General features: G+C 46.2%; 2 protein-coding genes across 9 annotated transcripts in view; one reads left to right on the forward strand and one right to left on the reverse strand.

Moving 5' to 3' along the window:
• Positions 1-17,675, forward strand: part of XRRA1 (X-ray radiation resistance associated 1) — a 105,292-nt gene that overhangs the window by 79,814 nt on the left and 7,803 nt on the right. For all 7 annotated transcript variants that reach the window (XR_003683738.2, XM_028501624.2, XM_007101439.4 and 4 more), the window contains 4 exons: positions 10,452-10,545; positions 11,312-11,427; positions 14,224-14,568; positions 17,101-17,299. Coding sequence is in view for 6 of the 7 variants with exons in the window: in XM_028501624.2 (XP_028357425.1) it covers positions 10,452-10,545; positions 11,312-11,427; positions 14,224-14,568; positions 17,101-17,299 (754 nt within the window). In the remaining variant the exon portion in view is untranslated. The remainder of the gene's footprint in view (positions 1-10,451; positions 10,546-11,311; positions 11,428-14,223; positions 14,569-17,100; positions 17,300-17,675) is intronic.
• RNF169 (ring finger protein 169) overlaps positions 1-17,675 on the reverse strand; it is a 141,602-nt gene that overhangs the window by 21,323 nt on the left and 102,604 nt on the right. Inside the window, exon 8 of one of the 2 annotated variants that reach the window (XR_003683739.1) lies at positions 10,615-10,677. The exons of the other annotated variant lie outside the window; for it this stretch is intronic. The gene's annotated coding sequence lies outside the window, so the exon portion shown is untranslated. The remainder of the gene's footprint in view (positions 1-10,614; positions 10,678-17,675) is intronic. 2 annotated transcript variants of the gene reach the window in all.

Genomic DNA, 17,675 nt, shown 5'->3' on the forward strand with positions numbered 1-17,675 from the left:
AGCTGATCTCCCTGTGCTATGCAGCAGCTTCCCACTAGCCATCCATTTTACATTTGGTAGTGTATATATGTCAATGCTACTCTCTCACTTCGTCCCAGCTTCCCCTTCCCCCCGTGTCCATTGATATTTTGATAGGGATTGCATTGAATCTGTAGATTGCCTTTGGTAGTATGGTCATTTTAACAATATTGATTCTTCCAATCCAGGAACACGGTATATCTTTCCATCTGTTTGTTGTCTTCTTTTTCTTTCATCAGTGTCTTATACTTTTCCGAATACAGTTCTTTTGCCTCCTTAGGTAGGTTTATTCCTAGATATTTTATTCTTTTTGATGGGATGGTAAATGGGATTGTTTCCTTAATTTCTCTTTATGATAGTTCATTGTTAATGTGTAGGAATGGAAAATATTTCTGTATATTGATTTTATATCCTGCAACTTTACTGAATTCAGTGATGAGCACTAGTAGTTTCCTGGTGGTGTCTTTAGGATTTTCTATATGTACTATTGCGTCAACTGCAAATGGTGACAGTTTTACTTCTTCCTTTCCAATTTGGATTCCCTTTATTTCTTTTTCATCTCTGACTGTCGTAGCTAGGACTTCCAAAACTATGTTGAATAAAAGTGGCTACAGTGGACATCCTTGTCTTGTTCCTGATCTTAGAAGAAATGCTTTCAGCTTTTCACCTTTGAGTATGATGTTAGCTGTGGGTTTCTCATATATGGCCTTTATTATGTTGAGGTACATTCCCACTATGCCCACTTTCTGGAGAGTTTTTTATCATAAATGGGTGTTGAATTTTGTCAAAAGCTTTTTCTGCGTCTATTGAGATGGTCATATGGTTTTTATTCTTCAATCTGTTGATGTAGTGTATCACACTGATTGATTTGCGTATATTGAAGAATCCTTGCATCCCTGGGATAAATCCCACTTGATCATGATGTATGATCCTTTTAATGTACTGTTGGATTTGGATTGCTAGTATTTTGTCGAGGATTTTTGCATCTCTGCATCAGTGATATTGGCCTGTAATTTTCTTTTTTTGTTATATCTTTGTGCGGTTTTGGTATCAGGGTGATGGTGGACTCAAAGAATGAGTTTGGGAGTGTTCCTTCCTCTGAAATTTTTTGGAATAGTTTCATAAGGATTGGTGTAAACTCTTCTCTAAATGTTTGATAGAATTTGCCTGTGAAGCCATCTGGTCCTGGACTTTTGTTTGTTGGACTTTTTAAAATCACAGTTTTAATTTCAGTACTGGTAATTGGTCTGTTCATATTTTCTATTTCTTACTGGTTCACTCTTGGAAGACTGTACCTTTCTAGGAATTTGTCCATTTCTTCTAGGTTGCCCATTTTATTGTCATGTAGTTGATTGTAGTAGTCTCTTATGATCCTTTGTATTTCTGTGGTGTCAGTTGTAACTTCTTTTTCATTTCTGATTTTATTGATTTGAGCCCTCTCCCTTCTTTCCTTGATGAGTCTGGCTAAAGGTTTATTAATTTTGTTTTTCTTTTCAAAGAACCAACTTTTAGTTTCATTGATCTTTTCTATTGTTTTCTTCATTTCATTTATTTCTGCTCTGATCTTTATGACTTCTTTCCTTCTACTAATTGTGGGTTTTGTTTGTTCTTCTTTCTCTAGTTGCTTTAGGTGTAAGTTTGGGTTGTTTGAGGTTTTTTCTTATTTCCTGAGGTAACACTGTATTGCCATAAACTTTCCTTTTATAACTGCTTTTGCTGAGTCCCATAGGTTTTGGATTGTTGTGTTTTCATTTTCATTTGTCTCTAGGTATTTTTTTAATTTCATCTTTGATTTCTTCAGTGATCCATTGGTTGTTTAGTAGCATACTATTTATCCTCCAAGTGTTTGTGTTTTTTTAGTGTTGTTTTTTCTTGTAGTTGATTTCTAATCTCAGCGTTGTGGTCGGAAAAGATGCTTGATAAGATTTCAGTTTTCTTAAATTTACCATGGCTTGCTTTGTGGCCCAGCATGTGATCTGTCTTGGAGAATGTTCCATGTGCACTTGAGAAGAATGTGTATTCTGCTGCTTTCAGATGGAATGTTCCATAAATATCAATTAAGTCAATGTGATCTAATGTGTTATTTAAGGCTTGTGTTTCCTTATTGATTTTCTATCTGGATGATCTGTCCATTGATGTAAGTGGGGTGTTAAAGTCCCCCACTATTATTGTGTTACTATTGATTTCTCCTTTTATGGCTATTAGCATTTACCTTATACATTGGTGTGCTCCTATGTTGCATGCATATATATTTCCAATTGTTATATATTCTTGGATTGATCCCTTGATCATTATGTAGTGTCCTTCTTTGTCTCTTGTAACAGTCTTTATTTTAAAGTCTATTTTGTCTATATGAGTATTGCTATTCCAGCTTTCTTTTGATTTCCATGTGCATGGAATACCTTTTTCCATCCCTTCACTTTCAGTTTGCATGTGTCTCTAGAGCTAATATGTCTCTTATAGGCAGCATATATACAGGTCTTGTTTTTTTAACCATTTAGCCACTCATTGTCTTTTGTTTGGAGCATTTAGCCCATTTACATTTAAGGTAACTATCGATATGTATGTTCTTACTGCCATTCTGTTAATTGTTTTGTTTTTGTTTCCATAGGTCTTTTTTTCCCTTTCTTCTTTTGCTCTCTTGTGATTTGATGACCATCTTTAGTTTTATGTTTGAATTCCTTTTTCTTTTTTGTGTGTATATCTATTATAGGTTTTGGTTTGTGGTTACCATGAAGTTTTTGTATAGCAGTCTCTCTCCCTCTCTCTCTCTTTCTCTGTATATATATACATATATATATATACATATATTATATATATATAATATATATTATATATGTATATATATGTGTGTGATTGTATTAAGTTGCTGATCTCAATTTCAAATTTTAGTGATCTGTTCTTCTGTACCACTATTGATTCCTTCTAATGTATTTTTCATTTCAGTTATTGTATTCTTCATCTCTGTTTATATTTTCTCTTTTTTAAAAAAACTTCTAACTTCTTCCTCTGTGCATCCATTGTCCTCCCAAGTTCTTTGATCATGTTTACAATCTTTACTCTGAACTCTTTCTCAGGTAGAATGCCTGTCTCCACTTTACTTAGTAGTTCTTCTGGGGTTTTATTGTTTTCCTTCATCTGGATCATACTGCTCTGCTACACATTTTGACTAAGTTGCTAATTGTATTATTATGTATGTGGTAAGCTAGTTACGTTTCTCAACCTTTATGGAGTGGCCCCTCCATAGGAGACATCCTATGCATTCCAGCAGTGCCCTCCCCTCTCATCACACAAGCTGTATGCGGTAGGGGTTCCCCCTAAGAGGACTGCATGGGTTGTTCCATTGTGGCAGGCTATTTGGGCAGTCTGGTAGGCTTGGTTGGCCCCTAGTCTGCTTGATTGCCAGGTCCTGCATTGTGCAAAAGCTGCTGGCTGCTGTTTAGTGGGGCCTGGTCATGAGGCAGCTTGTTTCAGAATCCTAGGTGGCCCAGGGCTAGTACTGGCTCACTGGTGTGTGCAGTCATGGTCCCAAAGAAGCCCACTCACTGGCAGGTGAAGCCAGATTTGGGGGTTAGTGCTAGACTCCTGGCAGGCAGAGCTGTTTTCTGGAGTCTGCCTGCAAGGACTAGGGATCCCAGAGCTTGTTTTAGATCATTGGGTGGGGGGAAGTTCCTGACACAGTTGGGTAGGGGTCCAGGGTTTCCCAAAGGTTGAATTGGGCATTGGCTTGCTAGTGGGCAGGGCCAGGACCCAGCTGCTCCCAAGGTAGGATCTAGCCTGCTGTTGTTCGACTCAAGCTACAGAATCGCCATTTTCTTGCTTCTGTTGTCTGCCCCCTGATGAGTGAGGCTGGTCTAGAAGCTAGTGCAGGCTTCCTGGCAGGAAGGGTTGGTGCCTGCCCGCGCTGGGTCTTGGCCCTGTGGCAGTCAGGGCCATGGCTAAGGGCATGTCTAGAGGCAGCTGTGGGCTCAGGAAGTTTTTAGGCAGCCTGTCTGCTGATGGGTGGAGAAATGACCTCACCCAATTAGTTGTTTGGCCTGAGGCCTGGTTCTTTAGTTGTAGAAGATGTTTTCTGGTAAGTTCCAGTTTTTTTCATGGATGGATATTTTGAAGATAGTTGTGATTTTAATGTGCTCATGAGAAGAGGTGAGCTCAGGGTCTTTATACTCCACCATCTTGGCCCAATACTTACAGAGTCATAGTCCATTTACATTTAAAGTAGTCATTGGTATGTATGTTCTTATTGCTATTTTGTTAATTGTTGGGGGGTTGTTTTTGTTGTCTTTTTTTTTGTTCCTCCTTCTTTTATTCTATTCTCTTGTGATTTGATGTCTATCTTTAGTGTTATATTTGGATTTTTGTGCATGTGTATCTCTTACTGATTTTTTTTGTATGTGGCTACCATGAGGTTTATATATACTTTTTAGATATAGATATATATATGATTGTTTTAATTTGCTGATCTCTTAATTTCAAATTCATTTTTAAAACCCTGCCTTTGTACTCTTCTTCCCTCGCAGTTACTGTTTTTGATATCATATTTTACATCTAATTGTTTCGTGTATCCCTTAACTGCTTGTTGTGGATACAGATGATTTTACTTTTGTCTTTTAACTTCCCTACAAGCTTTGTGTGGATGATTTCCTAACTTTACTGTATGTTTGCCTTTATTGGTGAGGTTTTTCTTTCATAATTTTCTTATTTCCACTTTTGGCCTTTTCTTTTTTGCCTAGTGAAGTTCCTTTCAGCTTTGTTGTAAAGCTGGGTTTGTGGTGCTGAATTCTTTTAGCTTATCCTTGTGTGTAAAGCTTTTGATTTCTCCATCAAATCTGAAGCACTGCATTGCAGGGTAGAGTATTCTTGGTTGTAGATTATTCCCTTTCATCACTCTAAATGTATCATGCCACTTCCTTCTGGCCTGCAGAGTTTCTGATGAAAAATCAGCTTATAGCCTTATGGGAGTTTCCTTGCTGCTTCTTGTATTCTCTCTTTAATTTTTGTCATTTAATTACAATGTGTCTTGATGTATTCTTCTTTTGAGTTAATCCTGTATGGGACTCTCTGTGCTTCCTGCACTTGGATGTCTGTTTCCTTTCCCAGTGAGGCAAGTTTTCAGCTATTATGTCTTCAGTTATGTTCTCAGCCCCTTTCCCTCTTCTCTTTCTGAGACCCCTATAGTGCAAATATTTGTGCACTTGATGTGGTCCCAGAGGTCTCTGTCCTCATTTCATTTTTTCTGTTCAGTGGCAGTGATTTACACTACTCTGTCTTCCAACTCACTGATCTGTTCCTCTGTTATATAGTCTACTATTGATTCCTCATAGTGTTTTCATTTCAGTTATTGCATTCTTCATCTTTGTTTATTCTTTATATTTTCTAATTCTTTGTTTAAAAACTTCTAACTTCTCTCTCTGTGCATCCATTCGTTGTCCAAGTTTTTTGATCATCCTTATGATCATTACCCTGAACTCTTTCTCAGGTAGTTGCCTATCTCCACTTAGTTTTTCTTCTGAGGTTTTAGCTTGTTCCTTCATCTGGAACATATTCCTATTTCACCTCATTTTGCCTAAGTTGCTGTTTTTATTTCTATGGATTTGGCTGGTTCTGTTTCCCGACTTTGGAGAAGTGTCCTTTTGTAGGAGATGTCCTGTGTGTCCCAGCAGTACACTACCCTCTCATCACCAGAGCTATGTAAGCTGTGTGGATCTTTTGTGGCAGGCTGACTGTGTGCACAGTCTGAGCATGTGGGTGGTCTGCTAGACTTGATTGGCCCCTGGTCCTGTTGGTTGCCAGACCCTGCCTTGTGTGGAGGCTGCCTCTTGCTGGTTCGTAGGACCCAGTCATGAGGTGGCTGACTGCAGAACCTTGGGGCGCCCTGGGTCCAGATTACTGGTGGGAGAATCAGGGTCCAGGAGACCTCAGTCTATTGTGTGTCCACTGGTGGGTGAAGGAAGGTTCTGGGGCTAGTGCTGACTACTGGTGGGCAGAGCTGTTTCCTGGGGTCTGGTTGCAGGGCGCAGAGGTCCTAGAGGTGGAGTCAGATTGCTGGTGGGTGGGCCGATTCCTAACACAGTTGGTTGTGGGGTCTGGGGTATCCTGAAGTGCACGTCGGCCTGCTAGCGGGCGGGCTAGGACCCAGCCATTCCCACGGCAGGATATGGCCTACTAGTGGGTGGGTTGGTTCTGCAGGCTGCAAGGCTGTAACAGTTTTCTTGTGGCTGGTGTCTGCCTGCTGGTGGGTGAAGCTGGGCCTGATGCTAGACCAGGTTCTCTGGTGGCAGGGCCATGGCCCAGCAGGTCCCAGGGCAGGGTCTGACTTGCTATTGGGCAGGTCATGTCTGTAGACTGTGGGGCTGCGGTTTTCTTATGGCTGCTCTCTGCCCACTGGTGGGTAAAAATGGGCCAAGGCTAGAGCAGGATCCTTGGAGGGTGGGGCTGGGGCCTGTCCACTGGTGGGTGGAGCTGGTTCCCGGGGCCTCAGGTCTAGTGCCTGCACCCTGGTGTATGGGGCCAGGTCCTGGGCCCTCTGGTGGGCAGGGCCATGTCCAGGTGTGGCTGTGGGCTCAGGGGTCCTTAAGGCAGCCTGTCTGCTCGTGGGTAGGGCTGTGTCCTTTCCCAGTTAGTTGCCTGGCCTGAGGCCTCCCAGTGCTGATGTCTACAGACTGTTGAACCAGGGCAGCACTGCATCCTGGGACTAATAAGCTAGAGGGAGGATTCTAAAATGGCGCTTGCCAGCACCAGTGTCCACGTGGCAGAATGAGCTCCCCAGATGGCTGCCACCAGTGTGTATGTCCCCAGGGTGAGCTCCAGTTGCATCCTGCTTCTCCAGGAGACTCCAAGATCAGCAGATGGGTCTAATCCAGGCTCATACCAAATTACTGCTTCTGCCCTGGGTCACGGAGTGTGAGATTTTTGTGTTTTACAAGTGGAGTCTCTATCTCCCCCAGCCGTCTAGGACTCTCTAAAGTAAGCCCTGCTGGCCCTCAAAGCCAGATGCTCTGGAGGCTCATCTTCCCAGTGCAGAACCCCTGGTCTGGGGAGCTCAGTGTGGGGCTTGGACCTCTCACTTCTTTGGGAGAACCTCTGCAATTGTCATTATTCTCCTGTTCGTGGGTTGCCCACCCAGGGGTATGGGACTTGACTATATTGCAACTCCCCCCGCCCTACCCATCTCATTGTGGTTCCTTCTTTATATCCTAAGGCATAGAAGACCTTTTCTGTTAGCTTCTGGTCGTTTTCATCAATGGTTGTTCCGTAAATAGTTGTGATTTTGGTGTGCCTGTGAGAGGGGGTGAGCTTAGGGTCTTTCTACTCTACCATCTTGGCCAATCCCCGGTCTTGAATGGATGTTTTTATGTGGGAGCATCCATATGTAGACTGGGTGTACCCAGTGTCTTTGGGGTGACGGCTGGATCTGATGTGGATGGCAGCCACGTCTTTCCTCAGGGTGTGCTGGCCACTAAGATGAGGGTGTGGCTGGTGTTGGATTAGCTAGAGCCTCCAGCAGAGTATGAGGCAGGACTTCCTCTCTGCTCAGTGGCCACCGTCACTCTGTCGGGGGTGGGGCCTGCTGCCTAGTTGCTGGAGCAGAAGCCCTGAGGGTCCAGCTTGAGCTGGCTCCATTCCCTTTAAGTGTGTGTTTCCCTTCTCCCCACACTGGTGCCTTGCCCTGAAGGAGGGGAGTGCTGAAGTAAGCAGGGTGCTCCTCCTGTGCAGGCGTCTGCAGCTCCACTCAGCTGCAGCCCAAGGTCACATCTTTTCCCCGTTATGGTTGGCCCAGATCCAGTGCAAGGTTGTGGCATAGAGTGGGCAGGGCTGGAGCCTTCCCTAGGCTGGGACTGGGGATCTCGGTGTTTTGGTTCAGGAATTGAAGCTCTGCGCAGCTGTGGTAAGTTGGGCTGCTTCTATAGTGCTATTTGAGTAATTGCGAACAGTGGCTGCCACCGCCCACCTAGACCACACCCCAGGCCCCCCGAGCCACCTCTGCATCCCTAGATGGAGTCTTTTCCCAGGACCTGACTGCCCTAGATCCCGTGCCAGGCTGTGGCATGGAAGAGCGGGACTGGGGGGTTCTCTCGACTCACACTGGGGAGTGCGGTGCAGCGGCAGGTGCTAGGCAGACCTCTCCCCACCCTGTCTGGGGGTAAGCCTGCACCCGTGTGCTCCTCACAAGTGGAGTCTAGGCTTCTTCAGCCTTTCTATCTGTCCCGGCACTTCTTCAGACAGCCAAGGGGTTTGTCTCCTCCCTGCAGGACCCCTCGTGCCCTCCGGGGACACCCTGTCTATGGCTCGACCCGCTCACTCCCCACCCATGCGATCTCCCTTTTCCTCTTAGTCCCCTCCCTGGGGCACAGGTCCTGACCAAGTGCTTTTCTTCTGTCCTACCTGATTACGTGGGAATCTTTCTTGCAGCCTTGGTGGTTTAGGAGTTCTTCTGCCAGTTTCCAGTTAGTTTTCCATGAGAACTGTTCTGCATGTAGATGTGGTTTTGATGTGTTTGTGGGGTCAGGTGAGCTCCACATCCTCTTACTCTACCATCTGGATCCCCCTCCTGAAGCACTAGCCTAGGTCCTCATGTTTCTAAAACTTCATCTCACGGGTTCTCATCTTTGGGCTGGCCATACTTGCATCCCCAGCCTCATTCTGCACCAGCCACCCTTTCCCTCTGCTTTTAGTCACACTAGCCTTCTTTAAATCCTTCCAACAGGCATTCCTCCTCTTAGCTGTGAGACCTTTCACACATTCTTATCTTTGTACGGAACATTTCCTCTCTGCATTAGAGTAAGTTTAATACTAGCTGCTGCGACAAACTTAAAAATGTCAATGACTGAACACAAAAGTTTATTTCTTGCTTTTACAAAATCTATTGTGGATGTTCCTGGTTGGTACGTGGCCTTCCGCATGATCCTTCAGAGAGCCAGGTCCCTTCTGGCTATGGCTCTGTCATCCCCTGGGACCTTAAGAGTACTTTATTGGATCCTATGCAACTGGTGGATAGATGGTTGAGTGAGGGGGGAGGGTGGTGAGAGACGCAGAGGATCCTACAGGAGGTTTTGAATGGGCTGTACCTGGAAACGGCATTTATCACTTCCACCCAGGTGCATTGGCTAGAACTGAGTCATATGCCCACATCTAGCTGACCTAGGAGGCAGGAAGAAACAGTCTAGCTGTGTGCCCAGAAAGTAGAGGGAATGGCTTCGGTTAATCCAGAGATTTCTTTGACACATACTACATCCCCCACTGCATTCACTGATTACCTCCTGCCCGTCCTTCAGATCTCAGGGACGTCTTCTCTTACCTCTGTGACTAGATCAAATCACCCTAGTCCTTCATGCGCCTCTCTTTTGTGGCAGTAATCACTGTTGTAAATTCATGCTCCTTTGTGTTACTGTTTCTTCTGTGCTTGTTTCCCACTAGGTACGGTTCCTCGGGGATAGGAATTCTATCTCTTTTGCTCAGTCCCAACCCAGTGCTTGGTACATGTAGTCATTCAGTAAATATGTGTTGACCGAAGGAACCAAAATGAAAGAAAATGAATAGGTAATTGCCCCCTGGGCATCTACTGCTACCCAGTGTGGCTCCAGAGGAAGTCAGACTGAAATACCATCCCACTCCCAGCCCTTAGTGCTATCTGTGGGTCCCAAATCTGACCCAACACCTTTCAGTGTGTCTAGGCATCCAAAAGGCCACTGCCCAGCTCCTGGCCCCTCTGATACTATTTCATTGCTAATAGACACCCTGCCCAAGGTTGTCCCCAGATGTTCCAGCCACTCTTCTCAACAAGGATTGTGTTATTTTTTTTGCCCTTCAGAGACTGGCCTCATAGGGGTAGTGTGGCGTTGGGGCCCCAGACAGCCACGAGGTCTCCCTTACCCCACTGGCTCTACTTATCCCTTAGATGCGTGTGTCCCCCTGACCTGCTGTCCCCTATCCCTCCCCAGAACAGGCTTTAGTGAGAGACTATCAGTGCTGCTGACAGACTGACGGGGTGTGTAGAGGTTGCATTGAGGAAGGTGAAGTGTCAGACAAAACGTATCCTGAAGTCAAAGTCCACGCCTTGCCAAATTTCCAGCCTCCTTGGGAGACAAGTGCTAAATGTATTTGTTCTTATTATTTTGTCACCAGCATCCTTAATATTTGGTAAAAGCTACCTATCCAATGTGGAGAAGGGAAAAAAATTCTTACCTTTCAAATGTGAAACAGTGATGGTGGAATTCTGAACAGGAGGGGCAGAGGTATTCTGAGTATGAACAGGTGAAACTGCAGGATAAGACACTGCCCAGCAGTTAAGTCCTGTCCCTAGCAGCCTCACTCCTCCAGCCCCACCCTCGCCCCAGACCTAGCAAGCATGCAGCCCTGCATTGTGGGGCCTTGAAGCACTTGGGCAGAGGTGAGGGCGGTGTCGATCTGATGCTCTCCCGCATTCCTTACAGATTGCAAAGGAAGATGCCATTCTGCCAGTAGCTCTCTTCCCATCTCTCTGCGAGCTCATCTTTCATAACAATCCTCTGGTGGCCCATATGCGAGGTATGGTACCCACAAACCTGCCCCCTGAACCCAGTCTCCAAGAAGCAACGTGGGCATCCTCATCCCTACCTCAGTGCCGAGCCCTGCTCTGCTCTGCGTCGTGGGTGGACAAGGTTCATAGTGCATTGGGGGCTGTAGAAAACAACAGAGACCTCTGAGCACATGCTCTGCACTAACTCATCCTGACAGCAAACCTGTGAAGTGGGCATTTTTGTCCCCGTGCACAGTAGATGAAACTGAGGATCAGAAAGGGTCACAATCTACCCAAGGTCACACAGCAACAAAGAGGCAGCACTGGGAATGGAGTACGGAATTATCTAGATCCTGCATGGGCTCTATAATGACACTTTGCTTTGTGGAACAGGTCTGTTGTGACCTCACTCCCCACTTCCCAGTTGGGGAGGAGTGGGAGGCCGAACTGCTGAGCGCTCCCCACCCAGAGCACGCTGAATGCAGTAGATGCTCTGTCAGTACTGGAACCCACTGTCCAAGATGCAGCAGCTGGAGGCATTTTAGAATCCTGGGCCCTGGAGTGACACTAGGGTATTCTAATCTCTACTCTACACTGTCTTCATTGCCTTGGCAAATTCCTTAACCTCTCTGTGCCTCAGTTTCCTCACCTGTCAAATGGGCATAATATAGGTACCTACCTCCTAGAGCTGGTGCGAGAATTAAGTTTATACATGTACATGAACAGTGCTTGGCACACAGAAGCCCCCAGTAAATGTTAGCTAATAGTAATCTTATTTTCCCACCATGGCTCCAGGGGTCCCTCCACTGCTAAAATGCTTCCTCCAGGAGCGGCTGGGAATCCACTTAATTCGAAGGAAGATGGTAAAGGCTAAGCATCATATTTTGATGCCTCGGAAGGACTCTCGGAAGGTAAGTCTTCAAAGGCAGGACCCCCCAAGCCCAGGGGGAGTGGAGCCTATTTTAATGCCTGAAGACCAACCTGGCAGCAGAGCTGCTCCCTCCCACAATATCGGTTCCCTCCGTTAGGTTTGTAGCAGCAGTTTTGTCTTCTCATTCCCTCGCTCTCTTACATACAGATATACCCAGGAGAGACAAGACAGGCAGTCAGGGACCCAAAAGTCAGAGTAGGGAGGAGCCTGGGAGGGCATTGAGTCTGACCCCCTAATTTTACAGAGAAACTGAGGTCCAGAGAAGATGCTGTGGAGAAGTGGAGAGAAATCAGTCAGAAGACCCAGGTGTGAGTCTGGCTCCATCATTTTTCTAGCTGCCTGAACTTGGGCAAGATTTCCACTCTCTGAGCTTCAGCTTCTCAACTCTAAAACCTCTCAGAGCTGCTGAGAGGACTGGATGAAGCAACAGATATAAAAATACTTTATAAACTCCCAAACCCCCTAGGAATGCAGGTTATAGCCACCTATGGTAATCGTGAATGGCTGCACCAGGCCTAGAATGCATATCTCCTGCCTGAATCTTAGGAAGCGTTTCCTACCGTTGAGAGCAGTCTGCTCCCTCAGTACCTCCCCCAGCTAGTGGTCTTAGATTTGCCTTCTGGGATGCCGTAAAGTAAGTCAAATCCCTCTTTCATCCGAAGGATTTCAGAAATTTCTGTGAAATGCTGCTCCCTCCTGAACTTTAGTCTTCCTATAGCCAAAAGCTGGACTGGGCATTGCTGATCTGGAAAGTTAATTACAGTTATTCCCTGCCCACCCCCTCCCCATCCCCCCAGTCTGCTTCTGTACAGCCAAGCTCTTGTCTTGAGCCCTCAGAGGACCAGAGCCGCAAGTAAAACCAGAAATAGAAATTCAGAGGGTTTCCATCATCTTTCCCCTTGTCTGTTGCCTCCTCTAAGGATCCTGCTACTTCCCTTCCCATCAGCCAGCTGGGGAAGGGCACAGTGAGCTGGATGCTAAGTACGTAATCCTCTCTCCCACGTACAGAACACCCATGCTGAGAACTTGCACACGTGCTACCCTGTAACCCTCACCACGGACAAGGAAGCAGGCTCAGAGAGGTGAAATAACTTATTTGTTAAAAGGTAGTGTTGGGGTCCAGGGGCACTGTTACAGTTCCAACTAGTAGAGGATGAACAACAAGTATCAGTGGCCAAATGAGAAGCACATCAATGCTTTGTGAATCTAGGCAAACACCATCTAACCTCCAATGCAGGCTAGACTGGAGAGTGTTGTGTGGCCTGCAGGCAGGCTGGAGATGCCTACATGTTCCCTGTGTGCTCCCAGAGATGGGCTGGATGTACAGCCTTTCACTCACTCAGTTACATAGACCAAGGTTGCTGGCCCTCCCCCATATTAGGCATGGACAAGACAGGGGGAAAATGGAGAACCTGCCAGAGCAGGCCTGGACCCACCCAACGTGTAACCAAAAAGCTGTATGAGGCCTCTATGTGTGAGAACACAAATGGAAGATAAAACGGCCTGCCCTTGGTGCTCAGCAGTGCAGCCCATCTGGGACACAGGGTCCAATGACTCTCAACCTCTGACCAATCAGATTATCTAGTCTTCCCTCAGGAAAGTGGTGGTGGGATAGAGAAAGAGCGTCCCCAGCACTCCTCCAGCACAGACATGTGAGAGGGAGGAATAAATGTGGCCCCTTCTCCACCAGCTGGCAAATGACGGCACTTGGTGTTTTGGACCCTGAGGCATGAGTTCTGAAAAAAGACTCTGGGTCTCTCAGGCTTCAAGTCTAAACACAGATTTTACATATTTCAAAAAGGAAATATTTTCTTAAAAAGAATCCTATTTTATAAAATCCTATTTTGTAAATCCTATTATATAAAAGTCATCCGTCACACTCCCTAGTTTGTTAGGTACCTTTGTGTGCACCATCTCATTTGGGAGGACTCTGCAAGATAGGCAGGCAGGGACTATTCTCCCATTTTGTAAGCTCAAATGATAGACTGTGCGTAAAATCTTTCCACTGCACTGCATGGCCTGTCAAAGTACAGATATAAGTGGACCAAATATCTTTGACAAAGAATAAAAACGATTCACTGTATAACTAGGGAGGGGAAGCAGAACTAAGCCCAGCTGAGGGAAACTGGGCCCATGGCTCTCTCCTGGCAGATGAGGCAGAGGAGGAGGAGGGGGGAAGGATGACAGGCTTTTGCTAACAGGAAGCTGAGCAGTTCAGTGGGAAAGAAGTTATTGCCTTGGGTCTAAACCCTGAGAGAGATTTGCCTTATATAGGGGTCTTTATATAAGGTGCAGGGACTAGCACCCTGAAAGGGGCCTGGTGCTGCTGCCTTCCAGAGAACGTGGGACCACCTCCCCCAGGCCCTCCTAGGAGTCCCCGAGGGGAGTCAAGGGCACTGTGGGACACCTTGATCAGAGGAATGAGGCTGCTGCAGGCCAGAGTGATATGGTCAGGCATCTAGAATGAGGCCTGGAGCCTCTGCCACTGAACAACTCTGTGACCTTGGACAAGTCATTTTACCTCTCTGAGCCCCAGTTTCCTTATTTATAAAATGAGGACACTTATTCACTGGGTAGTTTGAGGTGTAAATAAAACGACATGTCATGTATGGGGTACATCGTAGATGCCCAATAAGTGTGATTTTGCCCCCTCCCTCCCCCTATGAGACCTTACCCAGTGCTTTGACCAGTATACCAGTTAGCCTTAGGCTGGTGATATCCAGGAGAAGAGATTCTGATTAGGAAGCAAACCAATTCAGCCCTTCTCCCATGACAGGTGAAAACCCAAGTCCCAAAGGTGCCAAAGCAGCCTCTGATTCTCCATCACCCATCCATGACCACAATCAAGTCTTCCTCAAAGGAGATGCTGGAAACAGAGGCAGAGTTGACTGAAGAGCTGCCGGCCACCAAGACCATTTCTGTGGAGCGAGAGATGCCCATCGAGGGCCCAGAGGGCCTTCACCTCTCCCACCGGGCCTTCGTGCCACTGCCTCCCATCTGCTCCGACTCCACTGTGCATAGTGAGGACACATCCCGCCGGAGCGACGCTGCTGGCCGCCTCAGCCCAGACCACCCGTCAGATGAGGACACCAAGAGCACAGAGTCCATCTTCTTGACCCAGGTGCCTGGACCCACCTGCCCCTGCCCACTTGTTCCCAGCTCCCATGGGTTCCTGTCCAACCCTTAGATGGCTGGACTGCTGTAGGCAGCTGGAACTAAGCACAAGGCAGTTCTGGAAACCAGAAAGCAGCACCCTTGGCAGAGCCTGCAAGCCCCTTCTGGGAGTTCCACTGATCCAAGGCTACTGGTAGGGACACCCATGGGGACAAGTCATGGTCCTGTGGCACAGATAACATCTGGGATTTGGCTGGGGGGTTGGTCAGACCAGTTTCTTGGAAGGGTTTGCTGCTGCCTCTGCCTATCTGCATAAGGTCACCTCACTTCTGATGTTGCATCTGAATCCTGGGAGCACAGATGGATGAGACATGGGTCCTGCCCTCAAGATGTCCTCAGTCTAATAGCGGAGATGGACAAGGAACCATGCATGCAGTCAGTGCTGAGACTGAGGAAAACTCAGGGGCTGGGAGCCTAGAGGAAGGAAGAGGGATGCCTTTGTCCCAGACCAGGAGGGCTTGCTAGAAGCAGTTCAAATGAGCTGAGCTTTGCAGGCTGAGTAGGAGTTAACAAGGTGAAGAGCTGGGCAGCAAGGACATTCTGGGCAGAGTGAACAGCGTGAAGCACGGTACAGAGGAAGGAAATTAAAATGGTACGTACAGAACCATGAATGATTCAGTGTAAATACAGTAGAAAGGTGACATGTAGGAAAAGGGAAGTTTAGGCTGGAGGAGTTGGTAGGACCCCCTTGAACTTTATTATTGTAACATTATTATCCTCCCTGATCTTCCTGCCTCCAGTCTTGCCCCTGCAATCTGCCAGATCTTTCCAAGATGTACATCCACCCATAAATTATCTAACTCTCTATCCATTCATCTCTTACTTGTTCCACACATGACTTATAGTGACATACAAATTCGTACAATATAAAAGTATCTTTATGAACTAAATCAGAACCTTCCTGGAACAAAACAGAGTATAAACAAACAAGTATTAAAAAATAATTGAGACAGTTGGATAAAAGGAAGATACGCACAGGAAAGGAAATAATAAGTGCCAGGCCAATTCTGTCACTCAAATGTGCACATTGTGCACTGCCACTCTCATAATAGAGGTCTATTGCCAAAATGCAGTTCGAGCTTCCTAGTGGCCTAAGCAATACAGTCAATTATGAGTCACCATGATTGAAAAACACAATCCCCCAATTGCCCAGGCTATAACCTCCAATACAATGTTGTCTTTTTCCTCCTGATCTTAGCAGACAAACGTTCAGTCTTTCATCATTAATTATGATTAACTGTGGGTTTTTCATAAATGCCCTTTATCAGGTCAAGGAAATTTCTTTCTATTCCTAGTTTGTTGAGTATTTTCTGTCATGAAGGGGTGTTAGATTTTGCCAAGTGCTTTTTCTGTGTCTGTTGCGATCATGTGGTTTTTGTCCTTTACCTATTGATGTGGTATATTACATTAATTGATTTCCAGATGTTAAATCAACCCTGCATACCTGGGATAAATCCCACTTTGACATGGCATATAATCCTTTTTATATGTTGCCGGTTCAGTTTGCTAGTATTTGGTGGATATTTCTGTGTTTGTATTCATAGGGATATTGGTCTGTAGTTTTCCTTTCTTGTGATGTCTTTCCCTAGTTTGGGTTTCAGGGTAATACTGACTTCAGAGAATGAGTGTTTCCTCTTCCTCTATTTTTTTTTTGGAAGAGTTGATGAAGGGTTGGTGTTAATTCTTTAAATGTTTGGTAGAATTCACTATTGAAGCCATCTGATCCTTGGCTTTTCTTTGTGGGGAGTTTTAAAATTACTAATTCGATCTCTTTACTTGTTATAGGTCTACCCAGATTTTCTATTTCTTCTTTAGTCAGCCGTAAGTTTTAATTAAGGGTATAACTACATTCCTACTGGTTTCATAAAGATGCTTCTTATAACACCGTCACAGTAAGGCTAAAAAAGTGAATTCAGACAATGTTCACTCACCCCTTTTAAAACTCTTCCATGGCTTGCCATTACAGTGAGGAAAAAGAAAATACAAACAAAAACAAACACTCTCAGCTTGGCATTTAATGGCCCTTACTGAGCTGGGCCCTGCTTATTGCTCCAGCTGCCTCTTTACGGTACCTCCAACCACACCAATTTTACTCCCCACAAATGCACTTTGCTGTGTCTTAACTTTGCATCTTTGCCCATGCTCTTCCCTGCCTGCCACAGTCCTCCTTTCTCATCGCTTGCTGCCTACCTGGGGATGGCTCTCCTGGTTCTTCCAGACTTCGCTCAGGTTAAGGCAACAACCCTCCAGTGAGCGTCCTGACCCCCCAGGCTGGTTAGGGCTTCCTGTGGGCTCACCCTGAACGCTTGTGCTCTCTCCTGTGACAGCATTTATCACAATGTATGGTAATTGTTTATTTTCATGTCTGCTTCCTCTCACCCCATTCTGGGTTCTTGCCCATAACAGGACCCAGCATGGGGACCCACACAGAGCTCAGAAGTGTTAAGGGAATGCATTTTCTTTTTCTTCTGGGGCACAGGTCAGTGGGCTGTCTTCCTCCATCTTCCAGAGGGATGATACAGAGATAAAGGAGAAAGACCAAAGACCACCACCCACAGCACCCAGAGAGGTGAAGAGGACTCAGAAGAAGCTCCCATCTGCCTGCTTCCCCAGAAAGTACCATGGCTCTGAGGAGCTGCTGACAGCCAAACCTGATCCAGCCTTCACTGAGCCAAAAGGTACGTGAGGAGAATGGCTCCGGGCAAGGGGCTCTCTCCATGGCCCAGAGCAAGTCAGGGCAAAGCCAAGGTGGATGCCAAGCCTCTTTTCCGGGCCAGGGTGTCATCTTCTGTCTGAATGTCTGTCAAAGGGCCCCTGAGGGTGTTCTGGTTTGAAGCCCTACTTGTCAGGACCCCTGGCCTGGATCTTCATTGGCTTTTGGGGAACCACAGCTGTTCACAGAGATTCCAGCCAGTCTGGACCCAACTGCTTTGGTTGGAAAAGTCTCTCCAGGAAGGGTGTGACGAACAAACACCCAGACTGGTCAGGTTCCCTAGGTCCTCCCCAGCCCAGTTAATCTCCAAAGCGAACATCCAAAATCCTCCCTGTGTGGTT

This window comes from Physeter macrocephalus, chromosome 16 (genome assembly GCF_002837175.3).
Source record: "Physeter macrocephalus isolate SW-GA chromosome 16, ASM283717v5, whole genome shotgun sequence".
Lineage (NCBI taxonomy): Eukaryota > Metazoa > Chordata > Mammalia > Artiodactyla > Physeteridae > Physeter > Physeter macrocephalus.